Source organism: Branchiostoma lanceolatum, chromosome 1 (assembly GCF_035083965.1).
Source record: "Branchiostoma lanceolatum isolate klBraLanc5 chromosome 1, klBraLanc5.hap2, whole genome shotgun sequence".
Lineage (NCBI taxonomy): Eukaryota > Metazoa > Chordata > Leptocardii > Amphioxiformes > Branchiostomatidae > Branchiostoma > Branchiostoma lanceolatum.
This window is the reverse complement of record NC_089722.1, coordinates 4720122-4742638: the sequence shown is the minus strand read 5'-3', so window position 1 is coordinate 4742638 and position 22517 is coordinate 4720122. Positions and strand designations below refer to the sequence as shown.

The 22517-nt window shown below is 44.0% G+C and overlaps 1 protein-coding gene across 1 annotated transcript in view; it reads right to left on the bottom strand.

Moving 5' to 3' along the window:
* The window catches only part of LOC136430490 (mucin-like protein), a 32600-nt gene extending 10156 nt beyond the window's left edge, over window positions 1–22444 (bottom strand). Inside the window, exons 1-26 of the mRNA XM_066421163.1 lie at window positions 22251–22444; window positions 19208–19345; window positions 18948–19042; window positions 18637–18729; window positions 18214–18342; window positions 17819–17950; window positions 17397–17516; window positions 16923–17053; window positions 16569–16692; window positions 16034–16174; window positions 15166–15269; window positions 14136–14229; window positions 13627–13851; window positions 13043–13226; window positions 12232–12466; window positions 11607–11757; window positions 10831–10971; window positions 10028–10275; window positions 9558–9723; window positions 8695–8961; window positions 8109–8290; window positions 7365–7525; window positions 6870–7075; window positions 6469–6594; window positions 5915–6037; window positions 5178–5315 (exon numbers count right to left, since the gene is read on the bottom strand). Of these exons, the coding sequence (XP_066277260.1) occupies window positions 5178–5315; window positions 5915–6037; window positions 6469–6594; window positions 6870–7075; window positions 7365–7525; window positions 8109–8290; window positions 8695–8961; window positions 9558–9723; window positions 10028–10275; window positions 10831–10971; window positions 11607–11757; window positions 12232–12466; window positions 13043–13226; window positions 13627–13851; window positions 14136–14229; window positions 15166–15269; window positions 16034–16174; window positions 16569–16692; window positions 16923–17053; window positions 17397–17516; window positions 17819–17950; window positions 18214–18342; window positions 18637–18729; window positions 18948–19042; window positions 19208–19345; window positions 22251–22321 (3925 nt within the window). The 5' untranslated portion in view covers window positions 22322–22444. The remainder of the gene's footprint in view (window positions 1–5177; window positions 5316–5914; window positions 6038–6468; window positions 6595–6869; window positions 7076–7364; window positions 7526–8108; window positions 8291–8694; window positions 8962–9557; window positions 9724–10027; window positions 10276–10830; window positions 10972–11606; window positions 11758–12231; window positions 12467–13042; window positions 13227–13626; window positions 13852–14135; window positions 14230–15165; window positions 15270–16033; window positions 16175–16568; window positions 16693–16922; window positions 17054–17396; window positions 17517–17818; window positions 17951–18213; window positions 18343–18636; window positions 18730–18947; window positions 19043–19207; window positions 19346–22250) is intronic.
* Window positions 22445–22517: the final 73 nt, after the last annotated feature.

Below are 22517 nucleotides of genomic sequence, written 5' to 3'. Positions count from 1 at the left end.
CCATCTTTTCTGACCAATGGGGATCGCGGGCGAGAGCTTTTTGCTTGAAGATGTATCATAATATGTTCATGAGAACAGCTGTTTTATACCAGACACAGACAACAGTAACACACACTGGTAAGCTGAGAGGGAGAACGGCTGGGCCGAAGACATTCCAACAATCGGTAAGTAACTTGCAGATTCTGAGACTCTGGAAAATATAACATTCTGAACTTGAAGTCAAATATCTCTATCAAAGGTGGTGGGGTAAAATATTTCGTAATATGAAGCAAATGAGGTCTCGTCTGAGTAAGTTACCAATGCCTATCGATATCGTGCCGGTAGAGTTTGCATCAATCGGTTAATAAGGAAAGTACATTCTGTTCAGCGTTCCTCTACTGAAAACAGGGTAGTATGTATGCCCACACACAAACATTAATTTTATTGCCTGCATAAAATTGGAGGTTATATTTTAGGCAGAGTTTGCGTGTCTGTTGGTTAACAACATAATAGCGGATGGATTGTTTTCATGTTTGGCGTGTTAGTGGGTTGTGACAAAAACTGAAATGATTTTGGGCCATCAGGCGGCTTGCCAAGGTACTACAGCGGAATATCTCATGTTCTGGACAAGCAATGGTCACGATTTCTAGGTGGTAGATAGCTCTTGTGACATAATAATGTGACATAGAAAGAAGTGACATACGTTTGGACCCCCTTGTTTCTTTATATGTTTATATTTTTGTCATAGGAAGCTTTTGTCTGCCGAGTATATTGACGTGATACAAAATGGAATCCGCGACGTCCTTTTTCCTGCTAACTTTGCTGACCACTGCTGTTGGGAAGACCGTTCATTATACCGGCCGTAACTTAACGCACGTCCCGATAGACTCCATCACTCCGGACACTTATACTGTCAAGCTGTCAGACAACAAAATATCCCACCTCGGCTCCTTTAAAACAACCCCGTACATACGGTATCTGTATATCGACAACAACCAGGTAAACCACTTATCTCCGCAAACCTTCCAGCGTCTGTGTGAGCTTCGTGTTCTGGATCTGGACAGAAACTACATCGTTTCCCTTCGCGACTTCGTCTTTTCCGACCTCGCAGCGCTTTGGAACCTGTACCTCTCAAACAACCTCATTTCCGCCATATCGGAACGCGCCTTCCACGGCCTGGCAAGTCTGGAGTTCCTGGAATTATCCGGGAATAGACTGTCTGCGGTTCCCATGCAGGCCATCAGGCTGATCCCGAGTGAACAGCTCTTGTTAGTATCGCTCATGGTCAACAACATCAGTCAAATACCCGGAGATATAACATCGGCACACCCGTCCGCTTCTTACTTGTTCCAAGGGAATCCTTTGCGCTGTCCCGATGAGCAGGTTAGCCCTGGTGATGTCACTAACGTTGATGACCTGGATGAGTGGCCCAGAATAAAAACTTACTCCGTCAAAAGTGTGCATAACCGCCCTTTCGTGACAAAGTCTTTCTTCATCAAAAGTCAATATAAGTACTTCGGTGTCCGTCCCAACACCTTCTACGTAAGCGAACACCGTTCAGTTATTCTGCCTGTGCCTATCTTCTTCCCGGATGGCCAATCATACTTCTGGAACACGCCCACAGGGCGCCACATGGTCGAGTCCGTCACCACAGCGCTCGGGGTCGAAGACTTCACGGTGGAAGACTCCGGCATGTACAGGAGTGAAATACGCCGGCCGGGTAAAACGAAAACCTACCATGTTGATCTGCTGCTGTGTTTTAACCGGCAACCACAGGAGAAACAGGAACAAACCACGACAATGTCCCCATCCGACAACTTTTCACCACAGCGTAAAAACAGCACAGACCCTTGTGCAGGCTCTACGAACCAATCCTGCTGTTCATACTGGTTAAGTTTTAAGCCATCCTTTCATCAGAAGTTCTGTGTTGTTGGAAACCCCAACTTACCATCAAAACCCGTACGCGTCGTCTTAATCCTCGTTTCTATTGCTGTTGTCGCCATTCTTATGATACTCTTTATTACCGCGTTATTTTGTTGGACTAAACCACTGACCAGTCCACAAAACAGTCTCGTTGCACGTTCAACATTGCACATGGGGGTACAAGCCATGGCCGTCTGTATACCTCTTCACAACCTGTCCGAGTTGACAGGGCATTGGACAGAAGAAGATTTGAACCCGAACGCATTTCCTCTTCGACGTCTGCGATCGCGAGAATCTCGCTGGTCGGCGATGAAAACGGGAGACACGATATATAGTGGACACTGCGGAGCAGAAGCGCACCCAGCGGACGCGGTCGGCACTACAGAAGCTCAGGTTCATCACTACGACAACGATGACGCATCAAATGCAGATGAGGAAGTCCAATATCACCTTTACGCCTCTGCAGAGCCCCCACTACCGGTCTATGAGGAGGCTGCAGCTCATGCTGTGGATGCAGATGTGCTAGAATATCACCTTTACGCCTCTGCAGAGCCGCCCCCTCTACCGGTCTTTGAGGGGACTGCAGCTCATGCTGTGGATGCAGATGTGCTAGAAGGATTATCTGAACAACCTGCTTTTCAAATCGGGAATGCCGAAACTGGTGAGGACGAAATGCCTTACGGAGTAGCAGAGGCAAATTCACTGTACCAAAGAGGTTCGGATTTGAATCGTGGGACTCTCACGGACGTCTATCGTAGAACTCTCCTTGCAATTGAACATCCAAGCAGCACCGCTGCAAATTACTGTGCGACAGACACGAACCAAATTGAAGAAAGACCTTATGCCACAACAGACGGGAACGCGCTTTACCAACGAGATACGGTTCAGAACCGTAGAAATCTCACAAGTGAGCATACCAGTATCGCCGCTGCAAATTACTGTGCAACAGACACGAACCAAATGGAAGAAAGACCTTATGCCACAGCAGAAGCAAACAGACTTTATCAACGGGATACGAATCGTAGAACTCTCACAAGTGATGATGAGCATACTAGTACATGCAGCGCCGCTGCAAATTACTGTGCGGCAGATCCGAACCAAACGGAAACCATCATCACTGACTTGTACGGACAGCAAACTGGCCACACTGACATGGCACGTGACATAAACACGACTTCTCGCGATTCTGAGGAGTATTTTGGCATTCTGTACGGGAGTGATGCGACAACCGCCGAGTAATAGCCCGGAAACCATACCATCGAGACCTCCTCGGTACATCAACGGCGATGGGAGCGTTGCACGCCCGCCCAGTTCACTAGTGCACGCCGGTGATGATTTACCGGGTTGATTTCAATTGCAGTAATTAGAAAGACCGACTGAAAAGATAGGGCGACAGAAATAGACCTTTGATTAGTAGAACTTGGACCTTTAAAGCATACCTTATCGCACTGTTGAGAATGATTTCCATTATGTCGTGTAAATGATGTGTTAAAAAATCCATTTTCTTTTCCACTGGAACTATCATAGAGTGTACCAAGTACATGCAGCTGAATGAACCTCAAATCAGCTTGAAGCAACGTCTTGTGTTAGATGTGATTTTTTTCCGTCACCTTTCACAATTTCAGCTGTGTGAAATAGAATTGATGAAATCATTTTCCTTCGCTAAATGTGTATTTGAAAGCATTGTGATTTTGTGTTTCACATTGCATTATATTAAATAATGGATAAGTACGTTGAAATGTATTTGATGATTTGGTTTAAGACTTCCTTGGTTCCTATGGTTGTTATCAAGACAATTGTATCTTTATGATGTTCATCATTAAAAAGTTCATGATTAATGATTATGACTTCGTTCTCAATCCATCCACCTAGACAGTTTGAAAAAAATCTAATCAAGTGTAAACCTATAAAATCTGTCTCCATAGCCTATAAATAGTTTCTTTATATAAAACGTTTTACTGACATGTTTAAAACTCGTGGCGTCGGTGTGGCTCAACAGCTGGAGCGTTGGACTCGGAACCAATATGCTCACTATGGCCCGGCGTTGTGCCCTTGGACAAGGCACTTTACACGACATTCCCTGGCGGTGGGAATCGAACCCAAGACGCAGTGGTGCACATGTTGAGCACTTTTGCAGGTTTTCGGGACGGCAGTGCGCTGTCCTCGTCCCTAGTCCAGAAAGCCCACCGAACCAAACGGCTAATCTGTCCAAAACTCTGCCCCCAAACACACTACGGGTTTAATGCGCCGATATGCAAACATCTAGCACATTTGCCCCCTCGAACTGAACAGTTTTTGAAACTAGGCCTATTACCACCCTGAGACTCTGGGCATGATGTCCGACATCTGGGTCAAAAGATAAGTTACAGACAATTGGACCCAAGGACACGACTGTGTACGCGTTGAGCACGCGTTGTTCGCGTGTTCGGAACGGCAATTATGTGATGTCCTCGTCCCTGGCCCATAACGTGAACAACAACGTGTCTGTGTCATAGCGTTGTTGATCACGTTTTGGTTGAAATACGTACGTGTACATGTCTATGACCCAGTTGCAACATTCCATTAGAATAAAAAGGTGACCCAATTCTTTAATGATTTGATAGCAGACAATTAAGCAGGAACTGTTTTATATAGAAAAACACACATGCTCTGCTCGGACCAATGACGATCGAAGGCGAGAGCTTTCTGCCTGAAAATGCACCATGATATATACGCCCAAACAGCCCATCAATTCCTTAAGCCATGTCTCACTGTTCCTGCGGCAAATCGGCGAGCTTGCTGCTACTAAACGATTTGACAGAGCTAGCTCTCAACGGATTTCATCGATAAAATCTAATCTTTTTACGCTTTGTGTGTTTTGTTATCTTTTTAGTCATACTTGTGCGTTTTGACTTACATTCCCATTATAAAGTCAAGGGTAACCCAAATCTAATTTATGACGCAACAAGGTCGCCAACGTGCCGCAGTCCAGAGAGATACCCGCTTAATGCTGGAAAAATTGGCCCAGCCGGGTAGTTGACGGGCTGTTTCGAGCGTTGCCCTTACGTGGCCCCGTGGAAAACCCTGCGGCTGCCGGGCTAGTTGTGGCCCGGCCGGTACCCGGAATCACTTTAACCCGGCCAAAAAATCAACGCGGGACCCAGAAACAAATAGACGCCATGAGGTAATCGTGCGAGTACCTGGAGGCACCTCCCGGTAACCGGGACAAATCTGTGGCTGGCTACACCCCCTACGGGCACCGGCGCAATTGGGACCGTAGCGTAACGTCCACCTACCTTCACAAGTCCTGTTGTCCGAGGCCAGCACATATCCGGACCTACAGACACACTCTGCAGTACCGAGGCTGTTAGTGATGCACCAGCCGAACTCTGAGTCACATCCAGGATTATTGCCTGCACTGCACGGATTGTCAGCTGTGAACAGTAGAATGTAAGAAGTCCTCAGTACAATAAAATTCCTTTTGTTACCTGAATATGGTGATAATATTATCTAGTAATCTACATTCTGCACGTGGCACATCAATTTTTTTGTGCGTTTGTTTTAAGCATTGGACTAATCGGCCCTTCCCTATTTTCTCTTTTATCTTCAATGGTCAAAAAGCTGTTCATTTGCTTCAGAGATAGTAATCTATGCCTTAAAAGAAAATGTGGCCACTTTGATATGGAACGTTTACTTACTTTATGAGTACAGGTGCATGGTGATAAACTTGCAAATCACTTACATGAAAATGTATGGCAAATTATTCAGTACAGTCTTAGACAGTCTGGAATGGCAGCTGCTTGTGGATACGATACACATCTGTGTGGTAGATCTGATAACTTTAGCGAGCTTGAACAGAGACGTGTACAATATCACTGCCACTGAGCACTCTAGCAATTGAGGTAACATACAGTTCGTACAGATGTAGCAACAATTATATTTTGAAATTCCTTTATTTCACAGCTGATGGCTAAACGTTCTATCAACTGATCTATTTATCTAGTATTTAGTGTCCATCCAAATGTACACTCACGTTCACAGTCCAGGCCGTTAGCTGCCAGTGTGAACCCGTCCTGACATGCGCAGTAGAAGGACCCGGCGGAGTTCTCACACTGCTGGCTACAGTTGGTCAGCTGCAGCGCGCACTCGTCTATGTCTGCAGGGTGTAGAGATGGACGTGTTTATTACAAAGACTACATGAATCTAGCTCTAATGGCAGCTGCTAAGAAGTATCTAATCTACTGTCTATGGTATATTTAACCTTCTCCCTACTAATGTAATTTTTTTTGCAACCGGGAGTAGGTTAACAATGGTAACTCGCTTAGACACATCTTTGGAACAATGTATGTTATGTTTGACAATGATGTGCACACATGCATATGGCTATTTTGAAACCAAATACATGAAAAGTAAAGAAGAAATTTCACATTCAGGTAAGTTATGCTCTTGAGCACTCTAGTGAGTACAAGTAGACAGCAAGTGTTCATTCTCTTGGTGGCAAATTTTATCCAGAATACAGGGATAATCACATATCAGCAAACACTTTACGAGTAACTTGAGTTCAATATAAATCGTTTTGGCACACACCTTGGCATGAGACTTTGTCCTCTGTGAGTTCGAACCCCTGATCACAGGAGCAGATGAATGTTCCGGGGTAGTTCTCACAGGTGTGGGCGCACACGTCTCCTTCTGACGTCATGCACTCGTCAAGGTCTGGACAAAAGACAGTTGAAGAGACTAATGAGTAACACTAAGCATTCAATGCCAGCATTTTTCCAAAGTGTCTCGGCCTTGAAGAGAAACTAGGTCTAAAAAAACAACATTAAATCAACTTAATCATGAACACCGCTCTTGCTTAGGTTTAACTGAGCTGTCTTAGATACTCAGCTATTGTCCCATTAACTCATTTGCTTTTTTGTAGCGTATTTGATTTTTGCATCTCCGTAAAGGGATTTCTAAGGCTTGTTAACCAATGGGCTGTCTATCACCTTGGCAGTCGAAGCCGTCTCCAGTATATCCTCCAGGGCAGTCCCCACACCTGAACCCGTCCGTCCCGTCCCCTGCTGGCGCGGGCAGGTCCTCACACCCCACCCCCGGGAAGCACGGGTCAAAGTTCAGCACGCAGGCGTCGACGTCCTCCTCACACCTGTCTCCGGTGTAGCCTGGTGCGCATGTGCAGGACCTCTGCACGAACCTGGTAGAAGGAGATCATTCGGACAGCATGTAAGAAAGATGAGATATTTACATTGCTAAGACAAATTATAGACTTGTATTTAAATCGAAGACAGTTTGTGAAATTTTGCTTAATTCAAAGCCAGTGTGCAACCCTGTTACGAATGCTCTTAACTTTACATATTCTAATACAGACAACGCTGTACGTCGAAATCAGTTTTGAAAATCATCAACATTGGAGTTTGTTTTCATGTTTCTAGTCACAGAAGAATTGATCAGAATGAATCAAAGGGAGCCCTAGTGTGACTAACTTTGTCTCTCCCCCTGCAGATGCCGGCTCGGGGTCGGTGCTGGCGTCACAGTTCCCGCCGTGCAGACAGGAGCACATGTACACCGCCGGCCAGTACTGCGCAGTCGTGTTGTCCGAGCCGAACACGTCCACTCTCAGGTTAAACGGTGCGTCGGAGGTGACCTAAAAGTATAAAAGTGCAAGGTAGGTGTTATTAACTGATACTAAAGACATTTGGGAGCCCCAGTGTTGTTCGAGCTACACACGACCACTTTCAGGTTGAGCAGTGTGTACGAAGTTACCTAGAAATGTAGCAGACAGTCAAGGTATGTGTCGTAATCTAATACTATACATGTTAATTTTTTTCTGACCATCCTGGAGTTCTATAAGAATCCTTTGTGACGGTTTTGTTGTTTTGTATATTGCTTCTCTTGTGTTGACTATATTTTCATAAGTTAAAAAACTACATGTACCTAATATCAAATTATGTGTTTGTGGAGAGGATTGGGCATTGGCGCGGTCACATTCATCGTAGGTCGTTGTCGTACGATTTTCATGTCATAGAATTGCTAGGAAGGCGTTGACAGAACAAACCGCCGACAAGAATCAAAGACAGTCATTCCGTAACAGGATACTAGATTACTTTTGTACGACATCTACAAGAATGCCCTCAGATTGCGATGGTACGAAGTCGATCGTGCAAAGAACCTGACTGGGCCCTTGTAAATGAATATGAATAGCTGCAAATATTTACTAGTATACCAACCTGCCATGTAAGCGTTGCCACGTCCCCCTCCACAGCCAGATCCACGGTGGCCGGCACGTCTTCCCCGAGCGCGAACACGAGCGACTCGTTGTTCGGATCCGAAGCGTTGATGCGGACTGTCACAGTGTCGTTAACGGTGGCGTAGACTGCGTCCGGGCCACTTACAGTCGGGGGGAAGCGGTCTGAAGGTAAAGTATGAAGATCATTTAAAACTTGGTAGATTTATGTTCTATGGTCTTAAGATCCCAGCGGCAAAAAAAAACAGCTCGCTGTTGTTTGAACTTCAAATTGTGACTGTTGATAAAACTTATAAAACAATGAACTTTGAAACATTGCAGTCGTTATCATTTGAGTAAAATGCCTGAAATGACTTTTTAGAACCTTAGTTTTAGATCGTTAAAATAGAGGAAATTAAGGAGAAATATATGTATAGTGAATTCCAGTTAATAGAGCTGTAAATTCCATAATTTTACATGCAGTAGGATGCATCCTGTTGCATATGAACAGTGACACCCACTAGATAAATTCATCAAAAGATCAAGAAGGCATTGACACTCACAGTGCAACTGAGATAAGCGTTACTTACCACGAGCAGTCGTCTGACTGGCGAACTCCTCCTTTCCTTCCACAGTGATGTCGGCCATCTCTATGTCGCCCGTCTGGCTGACATCGAACAGGCACTCCGTATCGTTCCCGCAGATCTCGCGAGCTTTGGTTTCCAGCTCCGGGTCGCTGAAGACGAGTTCGTCGGTATACTTCGGTTGGTAGTCGGGGGAAGTAAAGGTGTTAACGTCTTCCCCGTCCTTGTAGAAGAATAAGGACTTCTTCGGACCATCTGCTTCCGTGACCTGCCCTGGATTTAAAAACGGGTCGAATGTCAATCATGACCTTAATATAATATTTGAATACAGTAACCAATTCTTTATCAGTCGACCAGTGCACTACAGCTGAAAAGGATCGCATTTCCCCTGGTTTTGTAAAAAAATTAAGAGGCTTAAAATCAAGACATCACCAAAACATGGACATGCAAGTGTAGGCAGCCCTCACTCAACCTACATACAGCTGCTGTGTGAGGATGCAGGCTACAATTTAGAAGAACTACCAAAAGCAATGGAGGACAAGGAGGACTGGAGGAGGAGGAGGGTGTTCATCCGTGACACTCACGACAAGATGATGATGATGAAGAATAGGCTTCTTTGGCCTATCTTCCCCCGTTACTTGCCTTGGATTCAGAAAATCATTGACGATCAACCATAGCATTCATTCTCTACGAAATCCTAAACTTTTAAGATGCCCCTTTGTCCCACTAAGAATATCAGAACTTACATGAATTTCCGAAAGCATACTAATACTAAGAATATCAGAACTTACATGAATTTCCAAAAGCATACTAGGAGTATCTGAACTTACATGAATTTCCAAAAGCATACTACTAGTATTAGAACTTACATGAATTTCCAAAAGCGAACAGTTGTCGTTCCGTAGAATCAGCTGAGAACACAGTTCCGTTGAACGCATCGAAGTCGTTCGTCGAGTCTCCGTCCCACCTTCCCAGCAGACCCCGGACCTTTCCTCTGAACTCAGGAGGTGCTGAAAACTCCACTGCCAACATTCCCTGGGCGGAATAGAACATGGTGGTCAGAGAAGGCAAGACACTTTGCTACCTTTTTTTTACCACAGAGACAGACTGACACACATACACAGTCGATATGCCAAGGGCAATACTTCACTCATTTGGGTAAGGAAAATATCAATGCTTTTATATACAATATTTTGACTTTGGCAAGAAGATGCATCTTGAGTGTTCATAGTAGCTACCATTACACCTTGGCACCGTCAAGAGTGTTTTGTCGACAGTTTGAATCGCGTTTCTAAGACTTCTTCCAACACTGATGACTTTTGACACAAATATTTCTTACCTTCTTGGCGGAGACTTTGACAGTCACCCCGCTGAAGAAGACGACGAGGAGCGAGTCGTTGGAGGGTTTGAGAATGACGGCGTTGTCTCCAACCTCCATCTCCTCATTACTCTCGAACACAGAGGTGTCCGCCAGGCTGCCGTTAATGTAGAGGTCCAGACTGGAGTTGCCCACGATGTTCGTCTGGATGGGGAGCTTCCCTCGCTCGGTAATGACAACTGCAGAGACGATCGTTGCGTGGCTGCTCCCTGTGAAAAGAGTGCAGAAATACGTTTAATGGAAACTTAATCGCTTTTGTGAAGAAAGTACTTTTAGAATAGCAAATGTAGTTTTCTTTTGGGTCGAACTGCATGTAACTCACTGAGCTATGCTTGAAGTGATATTTGTTATATGATAAGGCAAAAGAATCTGTACTCCCGCCACTCCAGCGGCTTTTTGGTACTGAGTGGAACTCCATGGTAACTGAAATCATGTACTACATGCATATATTTATTGTTTTATTGGTATGGCTGAAACATTCATACATAAAGCAGCCAAGGTTGGCCAACTAGCGTATTGCCATTGTCGAGATAAGTGATTACAAAATCTGTAAGTTACCAGGTAAAGAACTGCATTCAAATTTACATCATACTTCATAGTGTATGTATACAGCTTAACACATTATCTTGGTATATACATGTAGACTACATGGCTGTATGAAAAAAATACCTTCAATGGGATAACCTTATCTGCATGCTGCCTATTCTAACAGAAATATATATGACGAAAAATGGCTCAACAGATACCATGCTATTGTTACGAACCTGGTGCGAGAGCTGTCCGGCCTTGGACCTGGTACAGCCCGTTGTCCACGTCAACAATGACGTATTCCCCCAGCCCGTTAAAGGTGTAGCTGATCCCGTCCATGGTGGTGAAATGGGGGTCCCAGCGGAACCAAGTCCAACCTGACAAAAAAGAGGATCAAACACAACACTTGTTATCACGGTTATGGTAAGGGAGAAAGAATATCTGGCATGTTTCCTATGCATCCGTAAAACATGACCACAAATTCAGCACAAGACTGGTATTCTAAAAGGGGGTGTTTCAAATGAAAGGATAAGCATTTTGTACTTTTTCCTGTATTGTAATGATATCGCAAAACTCTTGCTTGTTGAAAACATAAAAAGTTCTTAGTCATTATCTGATCAGAGAGGCCGAGGACAGAACAGAATGGGCACAGATCATAGAGGCTGGCTGTCATGACGCCCCTACGACCACTGAGGTCATGAGTGAGTGAGTGAGTGAGTGAGTGAGTGAGTGAGTGAGTGAGTGAGTGAGTGAGTGAGTGAGTGAGTGAGTGAGTGAGTGAGTGAGTCATTATTTAGGAGTAAGGCATTTTGACTCTGCAAGAAATGCATCATGATTCTGAGGCAACCGAGGGCGGTTTGTGGGGACAAGGTGATCTTTAAAGGTACCTGATAAGTCAATTTATCTATGAATCTTTAGTGTAGTCCCTTGTGCTAACTGAGTAACTGATTTCCAAGGGAGTCCTAGTATTTATATTCTATCACGGGGAGGTACTCATGAAATATGTACTCACCGATGTTTACAGGATAGTGTCTGCAGCCAGGTGCAGACGGCGCAGACAGCGGCCTTAGCGTCTGGAATCTCTGGCAGTACCAGCCGCCCCTCAAGCCGGTGGCGCCCACACAGCAGCTCTGGTAGGCCGCCTCGTCAGCAGCCTGGTCGTTCTGTGGGGTGCGGATATAAAGTTAGCAAAGGTCTTTGATAACTAAAATCAAAATATGAAGTTAGCCACATACCATACATTTGTGAAAGAAGAAGTAAGTTTATAGGATAAAGGCAGCAGAGCAGCTGCAACTGTCGAAAACATTTGGCTGTTTATCGAAGAAACACTGAGGAATTGATTTACTAACCAAATAAAACTTTTTATACCATCGTATTACCATGCACAGTGAGATTATTTTCAAGAAAAGGCGCTAGGATTGAACCGCATGTTCGTTCTTGAGTTGCTGTGCACTACTGTTGCATGGAATCAGCAAAGGGATAGTTGTGTCAAAGCTGAAATGTTGTTTGTGCAAATCCCATCAATTATTAGCACGTATTTCTCTTGTAAACGAATTCAACGGAAAAATTGTTTGCACCAAATATTTACCACAAATTTTCAATCCTGCTCTTTGTATATTACTAAATAGCCCACTCACAATAACAAGATGACCCCCTGCGTGGCCGGTCAGGAGGGTTCCACCGCCAATCCTGGTCCGAGTCCTCCTCCAGTTTCTCCCGGAAACTGACTGTGTCCACCAGTACGCCGCGGAGTAGCAGCAGGTCCGGGACAGGATGAGTTTCTCCGAGTCAAAACTCTCGCGCGTGTGAACCCGCCGCCTGCTTCTGCCGCAGAACCGGGACTGGCTGAACTGGGAGCTGTGGACGGTGTACCTGCTCAGAACGCAACAGAGACAGAAGTACCGTAAGAATGTGCCTATGGAATAATCTTGTATCAGTCAAAGAGAAGTACATTGTGCATTTTGTATTTTCTTTTTTGAATGCTGCACGAATTATCAATAAGAAGTTTCCATAAAACCAACTGGGAGCTGAGGACTGTGTACCTGTGCACAAAGTACCAGACATAGGAATACCGTGAGAATGTGCCTATAAAAAAATGCTGAATATTTACAAACAGCATTCTCCGACACGAAAAGCATACTGTACTACTTTGACTTGTACTATGTTGGACTAGTTTGTAATCAATGGAATAAGCATGCTTTGCTAAGAATGGTTATATGTTTGGGGCATTGAATGATGTAACATAGTGGGTGACCAAGCGCAGAATTGAGAGAGAGCATGACCAAAACTAAAGCGGAAGTGAACTAGAGTCAACCAAGGGACTAAAACTTATAGTATGAGATGATGACAGTGGGGAGCAATAGATATGTTGAACACAGTAAGGACCATACGGGCCTCAACGATCAGCCAACAAATCTTCAATATTTCATCTTTGGGTTTTTCACTCACGTTGGATCGTGGAACGCCTGCTCAGCCGAGCAGGGGCATGAGAAGACCGGGGGCAAAGCGCCGTAGCCGAGCAGCTGGGTGGGATCCTCCACTGTCTGCTGCCTCATCCACCGCGAGCACTCCACCACCACTGCCTCCGGTACAGCCGTGTTGTCCTGCGGCTGCAGGGCGAACTTCCAGTTTCCTACAGAAAAAACAACAACAACCAAAACATTGCATAAGATTCTGCATCTTATTGGTTTGAAAGATTTGTCGGTGAAACACTCCACCTCTTCAATCAAAGAGAACTACATTTTGAATTTTCTTTTATGAAAGCACGAAATCTTTAAATGCATTTAGATTCGCGTGGTTTTTGATTCGCAGTAGGGAGAAAATGGAGTCTTTGCGGTGGTTTTCAATTCGCGTTTGGAACAATAGTAGCGCTACAGTCATAGGTGGGCAAAAGCTTTTATGGTGGTTAAACTTCGTGCTAAAGATTTCACAGCAAAAACCGCGATCATAAGATCACCGTGATTATTTTTGCATTTACAGTACTAGTATCATCGCATTAAAAGAAACTGGTACTGTAAAAAGCTTTAGCTTACCGCCGTATATCCACCACAGATTCCTCATCGCCGGATCTCTTGAAGTGGGAAACCTGTTCCCGACGCAGTCCTGTCCGGAGAAGTCCCTATTTCTGTACACTAGACTAGTGTTGGTGGCGAAAGTGTAGGGGTAGGGTCCTGTCCCGTCACCGGCACTGTAGCCCCCAACTGCCACGGTAGCGCCGCCTTTGGGGCACCTACGCGTACCCCCTTCCCTTGCTTCGTCTAAAAGGGGGCAATTTTCTTGGTTATCAAGACTTAACATCGGGCTTGTAGACATGTTTAAAAAAGGAAAAAAGCATAGTCGGCATCATATAAACGTATATAGTGCAAGAAGTAACATCAACTTTGATGGATAGACAATGAAACGAAGACCATCTTCCTCTATGCCTATGCTTAAGGTCATACGGAACTTGTAGTTTCATAATTCTAAGCAACGGTTTCTACTATTTTGTAAATGTACATCACAGACAGCTGCCATAGCCAACATTAAAAAAATTAGCTCTTACCGGTGCTAACCCATTGTAGTTTCATTGCGGGATACACAAACGTAGCGTAGGAGTGTGTCCCGTTGGTCGATATGGCCAGCTGAAAGTCGTTCACCTAAAGAAAATATCAATAACGCTTAATCGTTGTCATGATCGATATGAGTTACTCTGCTCTCGTGATTTTGTGGCAATAAACATATTATACAGACTACAGCACCGGGGTATTCCATATTAGGCTAGGGTCACATTTCCAAGCTGGGGCCCGACCGGGCTGTTTGAGAAAACAAAGAATAAAAAATACATATCAAGAATATAGTTACATAGCGTATGGTTATGAGAAGTTTTTAAAACGTCTTGTGTGTTTTGTTGTCTTCCATATCATAGTTTTCGTTCCAACAAGCTTCCCGGCCGGGGCCTGGGTTGGAAATGTGACCATAGCATCACCCGAGTTACCAGCCCGACCGCAGGTCGGATCGCTTGAAATATTCTATGAAAGCCCGTGTGATACAACTCTAGAACCTCATATATATATATATATATATATCTTTTCTTTATTGCATATATGTATATATGCAATAAAGAAAAGACTGCCTCATGCGTCGCATGACGCGTACGTAGAAGCTTCTAAGGCTAAGTCTAAGCTTGACAATCTGCTTTCGTCACTACGTATTGGACATGTTGAGAATGTACATGTACTCAGAACTTTACCGGGGCAAACCAGCTTTAGTTCCTATATTAAAACAATAGGAGCTATTGTCCCCTTTTACTTCAACCTTGTCTTGAGTTGTCTTATTCGCTTTCTATTGGACTATCTAAAAATTTGTCTTCTCTTTATTTGCATATCAATTCATAGTTCGTGGTTATAAACCTGCTGTTCAACTGATCTTGCTCACAGTCACTGACGAAAAGTAGTGGATGCTACTTGAAACGTCTGACCGTTTCCAAAATCATATCCAGTTGTTTGAGTAATTGCTTTTTGGCGTACCGGTAGTTGGTCGTACATGTACTCAGAACCTACTGGTAGTTGGTCGTGCATGTACCCAGAACTTACCGGTAGTTGGTCGTGATCCCGCGGACACACCCCGCCGTTGTACATGCTACAGTCAGGAGGAACCCGCGTCCACGTCACCACTAAAGCCCACACCGGCTCGTACGCTGGGAAACGGAAAATCAGAGATAGCAGATATGAGACCTCATTTTCGCAGTCGTTAGGCAACCAATGAGCAACCAAAAACTATCGGTTATTGAGATCGTTATACGTTTATTGAAAGACAGTTGCTATTTTAGGGCATCGAAATTTAGCGGTCTCACAATGAACATTCTTGCCTCTGTGGAACCTTAACTTCCTCAGAGACCGTGATATACACACGATCCATTGCGAATGTTGTCCATCCTTCAGGTCTCTTTGAGTACTAGTTAATAGTAATGATAACAACTGTTCTTATTCAAATCGATCTATCTAGGATAAAACTACAATTTAACCAAATCAGTGCACGTCTTGAACAGAGTACATCTTTACCCGTTCTTGTTTGTTAGATGCTCTTTTCCGGAGATATTTCAACACATGAGTCTCCATTCTTATGTTCATATTCAGGTACAGTTTACAATCATCTAGTAGGCTACTCGCGGGGCCTCCCTTGTCTTTTGCTGAACACAATGTTAAGAGCTTTCTGTGGCGGGGTGTTTAGTGGCATGCGGAGAATGTAACCAAAGAGAGACCATCTACGACGGTGGACTTAGTTTTGTAATGGTGATGTTCTACACTTGTTGTACAACTTGATGTTACTGATGCAGTTGGGGTAGTTGATGCAGATGAGTACTAGTTACCTCCATATAACTGCTCTCTTCGACCACTAGCGAAAGCTACCAACGTGCACACCGAATGCAGTTCATAGTGTGTCATGAAGAATGTTGCTTACTTGGGGAAAAGTATCCAGGGGTTGATCTCCCGTCGTCCCTTGCCCTCTGCAGCACCCCGTCCGTTGCGGCCTTCCCGTCGCCTCGCTCATAGAAGCTGTAGTAGATCTTCGTCCGATCAGCCTCGGGAAGGTTGTCGAGCACTGCGATAACATATAAGAATACTTGTACCTGTACTTGTATAGGTGCGCTCAGTCTTCTAAGTCGCTTGCTCCTTGTCTTCAATAGCATAAGACATACATCTTTAGTCTAGATTATATTTTTCATCATCATCATCATCTGGTCATGAAAGTGTCAAGGATGTTCATCACCCATACTTTTCATAGTGGCTGCATTTCAATCCACTCATGTGCTCTTGTGACATTTTCCTGCTCTGAGGAAAATTGTAACAATTTTATTTTTGTTCAAGCCTGTTTACATTATGATAGTATAGTCCTCAGATTCATAAGCTTTTTAGGGTTGATAGTGGTTAAAATCTAACTTCATATTCAGTGTTCTATATTATGACTACCGCATCTATTGCCTGTAGTAACTCACGTGAAGCATTGGACCTTGCCAGGAAGGGTGCGAGAACTGCAGCCGTGCGGAAGCCGAACGCGTTCAGGTTCAGGTTCCGCGGGCGGTTGATTTGGTCAAAGCTCACGATACCGTTGTCACAGATCTGAAAACGAAGTGGATATCGTCCTGTTTGTGGATTCAAGTATTAAGGACCTCCAGATCTGCAGCTCTCCGTTTATGTGGTTCCAACGTGACGCATTCGTGGTACACAACATCGCAGGATTGCTTTTATTAGACAAGGGCTAATCATTTTCCTGATTAGGATCTGAATATTCTATAGTCGATAACTTTTATTACGTCATAAGAAAATTATGATCAGAAGTCTTGGCTCACGTGTATCTGGTGATGACGTCGTCCAAAGAACCGGAAGCCCTCTGGCGGTAGAGACTCTTCGTTGCAGGTTAAGAAGTCCCATCGACGGGGCACCTCGCCAGCTTCCTCGCCGTATGGATACATGTCGTCATCTGTTGTTAAAGAGTAACAGTTCAAAGCTGTCATGTTGGAATTAAGCTTGCCAGCTATGGATTTAAAATCCTGAGTATACTCTTCATAGATTCCTCCCAAAGTAGCCTAGGACTTTACCCCATATGAAGCATATAGTTTTTTTGCATACTGGTGAAATACATTTCGTGGTGGTTGATTTTTTTCGACGTTTTTTGCCCTAAAATGTATATAGCTGTACAGTAGAGCAAAGCTCACTTCAGATGTTTCATAGAAAAATACCATCGAACTTGAAATTTTCTGAAAATTGATACGGTTGAAAATATGGTTCATAAGTTCAGGAAAATAGGACAATTGCTGTCCTACCTCGACATATCGTCTCGTCTACAAGGCGGTAGTTGCGCCTGCAACTACACTCCCGGTCGCCAGGGACGTTGGTGCAATAGTGCTCACAGCCGCCTCTGTTTGTGGCGCATTCGTTGATATCTGGACAACGGAAGCAAAATAATGATGTAAATGTGATATCATATTCCCAACATTCAACAATTCCCGTTTTTATGGAACACGTTACGACGTTCATCAGCAGCTGGGATACTAGTATAACCGATGAGCATCTTGTTTGCCTGTTTTATCTATAATATAATGTTGTCTCGTCAACCCTCACATATCTACTTTTCCACGTCATACACTCAAAACAAGAGACAAGCACGCAAGGCGACTGGGTTGCCACGGATGTTACAAATACATTAACAAGCAGCTGACACAATAAAAACGAGATCAGTGCTTACCTGTGCATGCGTGACGGTCAGCAGCTAAGGTGTACCCTGCGTCACAGCTGCAGAAGTACGACCCGTGCGTGTTGTGGCAGTTCTGCTCGCAGCCGCTGATCCCTCGTGCACACTCGTCCGTGTCAGGGATTTCTGGGAGTGAAAAGAAAGAGATGTTCAACTTTCAGGAGCTATGTCACTTGCGTTTAAAATCTCATTTCCTTCAGCGTTTCCTTCGACATTGTCGATCCGTTTCGGTTGTCATCATAACATCTCTATTTCTGTGTGTTGCAACAAGAACAAAGTTTGACGAGTCGTATCTTGAAATACTTCATGGTACCTATTGTAAAAACCGACAACGCTTTTAATGAAGTAAAAAATATTCTATCTTATATTTGTCAGACTGTGTACCCTACCATGACAGGTGGTCCCGTTGATGAGATGCAGCCCATCGTTGCAGGTACAGTTGTAGGACCCTTCTGTGTTGGTGCAGGCGCCGTTCACACGGTCACAATCGTGTGTATCATACCAGCACTCGTCAACATCTGCACAGACAGAAGAGTATCAAGGTGCATAGAAACGTGTTCAGGGCAAAATGACGACGGCTATAAAGTGTGAACAATGCTCGTTTAACGATATCCGAATTTACGACTATTCGTTCTCAGAGCTACACATCCTTGTTATTTCAATTTTGCATGATTGAAGATTTAAGACCTTGTTAACTGGTTGCTACCAGCAACGCTGGCCTATTTAGACAACACGGACATGCAGCATTGGACAGGTCCGTGTTCCTACATCTTTTCTATTCATTCGAAGTGTGTACATGAATGAATAATTACCGTGTTCACATTGCGAGCCTTCCCAGCCTTCATCGCACTCGCAGACGTTTGTCTCCACGCACAGGCCGTGCTCACATGGGAAGTGGCAGTCAGCTGCAGGAGACACAGAGTAATCCCAATGAAAAAGTGTTAAGAAGATATTTCCTTACACTTTCTTGATCCAGATTGCTCACTCATCCAATACTTTAAGACATTTCAATTAGCTTATTAACGGATATATGAGAGAAGGCAAGACAAAGCCACGGCAATATTACAAGCAGACGTACCACTTGACTTTTTTAAAAAGAAATTCAAAATAGTCCATGTCTTACCCTGACAAGTCTCTCCGATTCTGTTCCAACCGACGCAGCACTCGTAGACAACATAGAACTCTATTTCGTAGACTGTCACAAAACTCCGGGGGTTCCTAACAACAACAAAATAGATTGTAGAAATATGAAAGAATCGTTAAGCTATCATTGTGATTATGATACTATGCAAAATACACATATGGCTACATAAAATAACTTTATCGCTCAACAATTGCACAAGGTACAATTAACTTGACTATTCTTACAACAGTTCTACATACCTGGCCTTCTTAATGCCGAACACGTCCCACATCCTCAGGTAGTCCCAGACCCCGGATGAAGGTTCCCGTTTCTTCCTGTTCTCTATGGTGTACATCACAGTTCGCGACGCCTGGCGGGTGCACACGGCTCCTGCAGGGCTGCGGAAACAACGGTTCGCATCTTGTTTTGTTCTTATTTCTTGAACCTTTTAAAGTTCATCGGGGTGGTTGGGAGTAGGCTTGAAAGTCCATTTAACTTACTGGCTGGGAGGTGGTTGTAAAATAGTTAGTCTGAAAGCAAGTCTGAAAAGTTTGAAAAAGAAAAAGTGGATGAAGGAAACTGGCATGGAAATGTTCTCAGATCATAATGGCTTTTTTTGTAAAGATGAACGAGTACTTCGGATACCTGATGCCCTTCATGCACACCTGTGTAAACATGAAGTTGTGCACCTGTATGTGTCATTGTTAGTTTTACGCGGAGTACATCTTAAGGACGTCGTACTTATCCGGCACCACCCAGTCTTGCCATGACGATACGGGAGGCTTGACATTACGTTATGTTACGAACACAAGAACTTATTAGAGGATGACATACAGTCAAACTTGTCCATCCAACCAACTCTATCCTACAACCAACTCTTGTCAACAACCACATTCAAACAGTCCCGTCCGATTTTACATAGTAAGTGAACTCTTTCAAGCAACCAACTGCAGGCTTCAACCAGCAACCACTTCCTCATGGGCCTCAGGGGTCATAATGTGTAGATTTTACACTCCATTCAACAACAAAATGATTGACAGCGGCAATCAGTCCAGCGAGCTTTACAATAAAAGATTCTACAGTCGACGGCAAGCTTGTGTTTATGTAGCAACAAATGTAGAACAAAGTGAATTCAAATGTAGCAACAAATGTAGAACAATGGAGGCACGAATTGTAAGTACAACAAAGGTTTTGTACATGTACCCAAAAAATCTTTTGTTATGTTAACGTTTATTGGCAATGTAATCGACAGTGCATTGTAGTCTTATAGACAACAACAGTTTAGTTTGTTTTTTCTTGTATATACTGTATTTCTTCACTTGTCTTGTAATTTTATATGCATAACAGGCAGATAAGCCCTGTACGTGCAAAGTATTTATGCAGCCTCATTTATGCCCACAAAATCAGCAAACCGACCCGAGTTTTATCCAACAGCCAACTCCAGTCAACAACCACATTTCCTTGGTCCCTTGACTGGTTGTTGGATGCAAGTTTGACTGTATCTAGAACAGTAGACTCAAAGACGCCAATACAGCAACGTGAAACACTTGAAAGCAGAAATATGTGTATTGTTTCACCACTCACCAGATTGTTTTTCGCATATGGGAACGTCAAAACGAGTTGTTTTAAGAACGCCCATCTTCAAGAGATCACGCAATCGCAAAACCACCTGGCACATTTCCGAAAATACGCCACTCAATTAACAATCGGGACATATTTGAATGTCAGCATGTTTCAGCTTTGTTAGAGTCTTGAAAGAGGAACTGATCGCGATGTTTCCTTATGTTCAGAAAAGGCTCTCGGCACGAACCGAGACCACTTGATTGATGATTCTAACAGAACTGCGGGGAAAACTATTCGAGTTGCATTAAGCACCCATTCCACTAGAGGGCGCTCTCGCTGCGATCTAAATCGGATATGTGTAACACTTGACTTCATAATTCGAATATTACGCAAAATGTTCAAGTATGATTGAAAAGACAACAAAACAAACAAAGCGTAAAAAGATTCGTTTTTTATCTTGGAAATTCGTGGAGCGCTCCGTTTTTCAGGAGGCAGAGAGCGCACGACGAGAACGCCGTCCTAGTGGAATAGGGGCATAGCGAATGCTCTAACAGCTAGGTACTGTGCAGTCCTGTCCAGACTGTCACAGAAACTTCCTCAATTTGTCCTTAACCTGTTACAGGATGTCTCTGACAGGGTGTCACTCACCCACGAAGCTGGGCAGAGGCCAGATTACTGAACTTCAAAAGGGGTAAAGACCACAGAAGGGACAAATTGTACAAATCAGCCTGTATACCGAATCCTTTGCGATACACACAAACGTGCCTACTAGAAGAGTTGGTACACGATCTCTAACATCTATCACGAGGGTAGATTATTAAAAGTGTGCCAACTGTGGTAGCGGGGCCATGAGGCTTCCCCGGCCGAAGGGATTTACGCGTAGCGCGGTGGGTCCATCAACCATTTTGGGGACTTAAAATTTCCGTCGTGTTTTTTGCTTGTCTTACACACCTGTACTCTTGTGTTTCCTTGTGGGTCCGCCAAACAGTTTTGGGACCTTAAATTTCCATCACGTTTCCTTGTCTTACACACCTGTACCTGTCGTAAAACGTGTGCTGCGCAACGGGGACTTTTCGTTGTCTTTCAAGATTTTCTGCGTAATAGCTGGATTAAGTTGAATGCCAATCGATCCCAGCAGGGGGTGGTTTGAACTAGTTTATCCCTGTCTTACACTTGTTTACATGACAACAACTTTACATTCACGGCCACGGTTACCGAACAGGTACAGTCGATAGCTTCAGATAAGGTGCAGAATAGTAAAACGACAGCAAGATGGTATGATAGGACGACTTTTGCCTGAGGTCTACCTCAGTGCAACTTAATTCTACAAGTTCAAGTCTGTATAATAATAATAATATATTCAAGCAGGTACTTACAAGTAGAAAAACGTCTACGTTTGAATAATTCATCAAGTAGGGAATACCTAGGTGACACATATCACAACATTTGGGCCAGAATAAGCTAACTGAATTGAAAAGAAGTTTCAAGGGAAAAGAACATCTACGTTTCAGCGCAAGAACAAACCACACCGAATCTTGTCAGTATGGAACGCCTTTATGACACTTGAAACGAAGTTCAAATAGACAGGACAACTGGACTAAGTCTAACCCCTGTGCTTCAACGCATAACTCGCAAGGGAAAATCTAGAGTTAAACGCTGATTCTACTTGTAAAACCGAGTTTGCGTGAAGGTCTTTCTACGCATAAGGCACTGTGAACAACAACAGAGACATGTACTCACCCGCGAAGTTGGGCCGAGGCGAAGCAGACGAACGCTGAAAAGAGCAGCGCAACGAGTAGTGGCTTGTGCATTTTGGACGAACTCTTCACAATGTACTATCCAAACTAACTATCCACCGACTCGAGTATGGAAACTTACAGCACTCTCTCTACTCTATTTCTGGGTGCGTCATCGGTACTTTCCAACTCGCTATCCCTATCCGTGAACGCTGTGTCAGGTGCGTGGAGGAAGTAAATGTCAATCACTCTGACGTCAGGAAGACCAGCC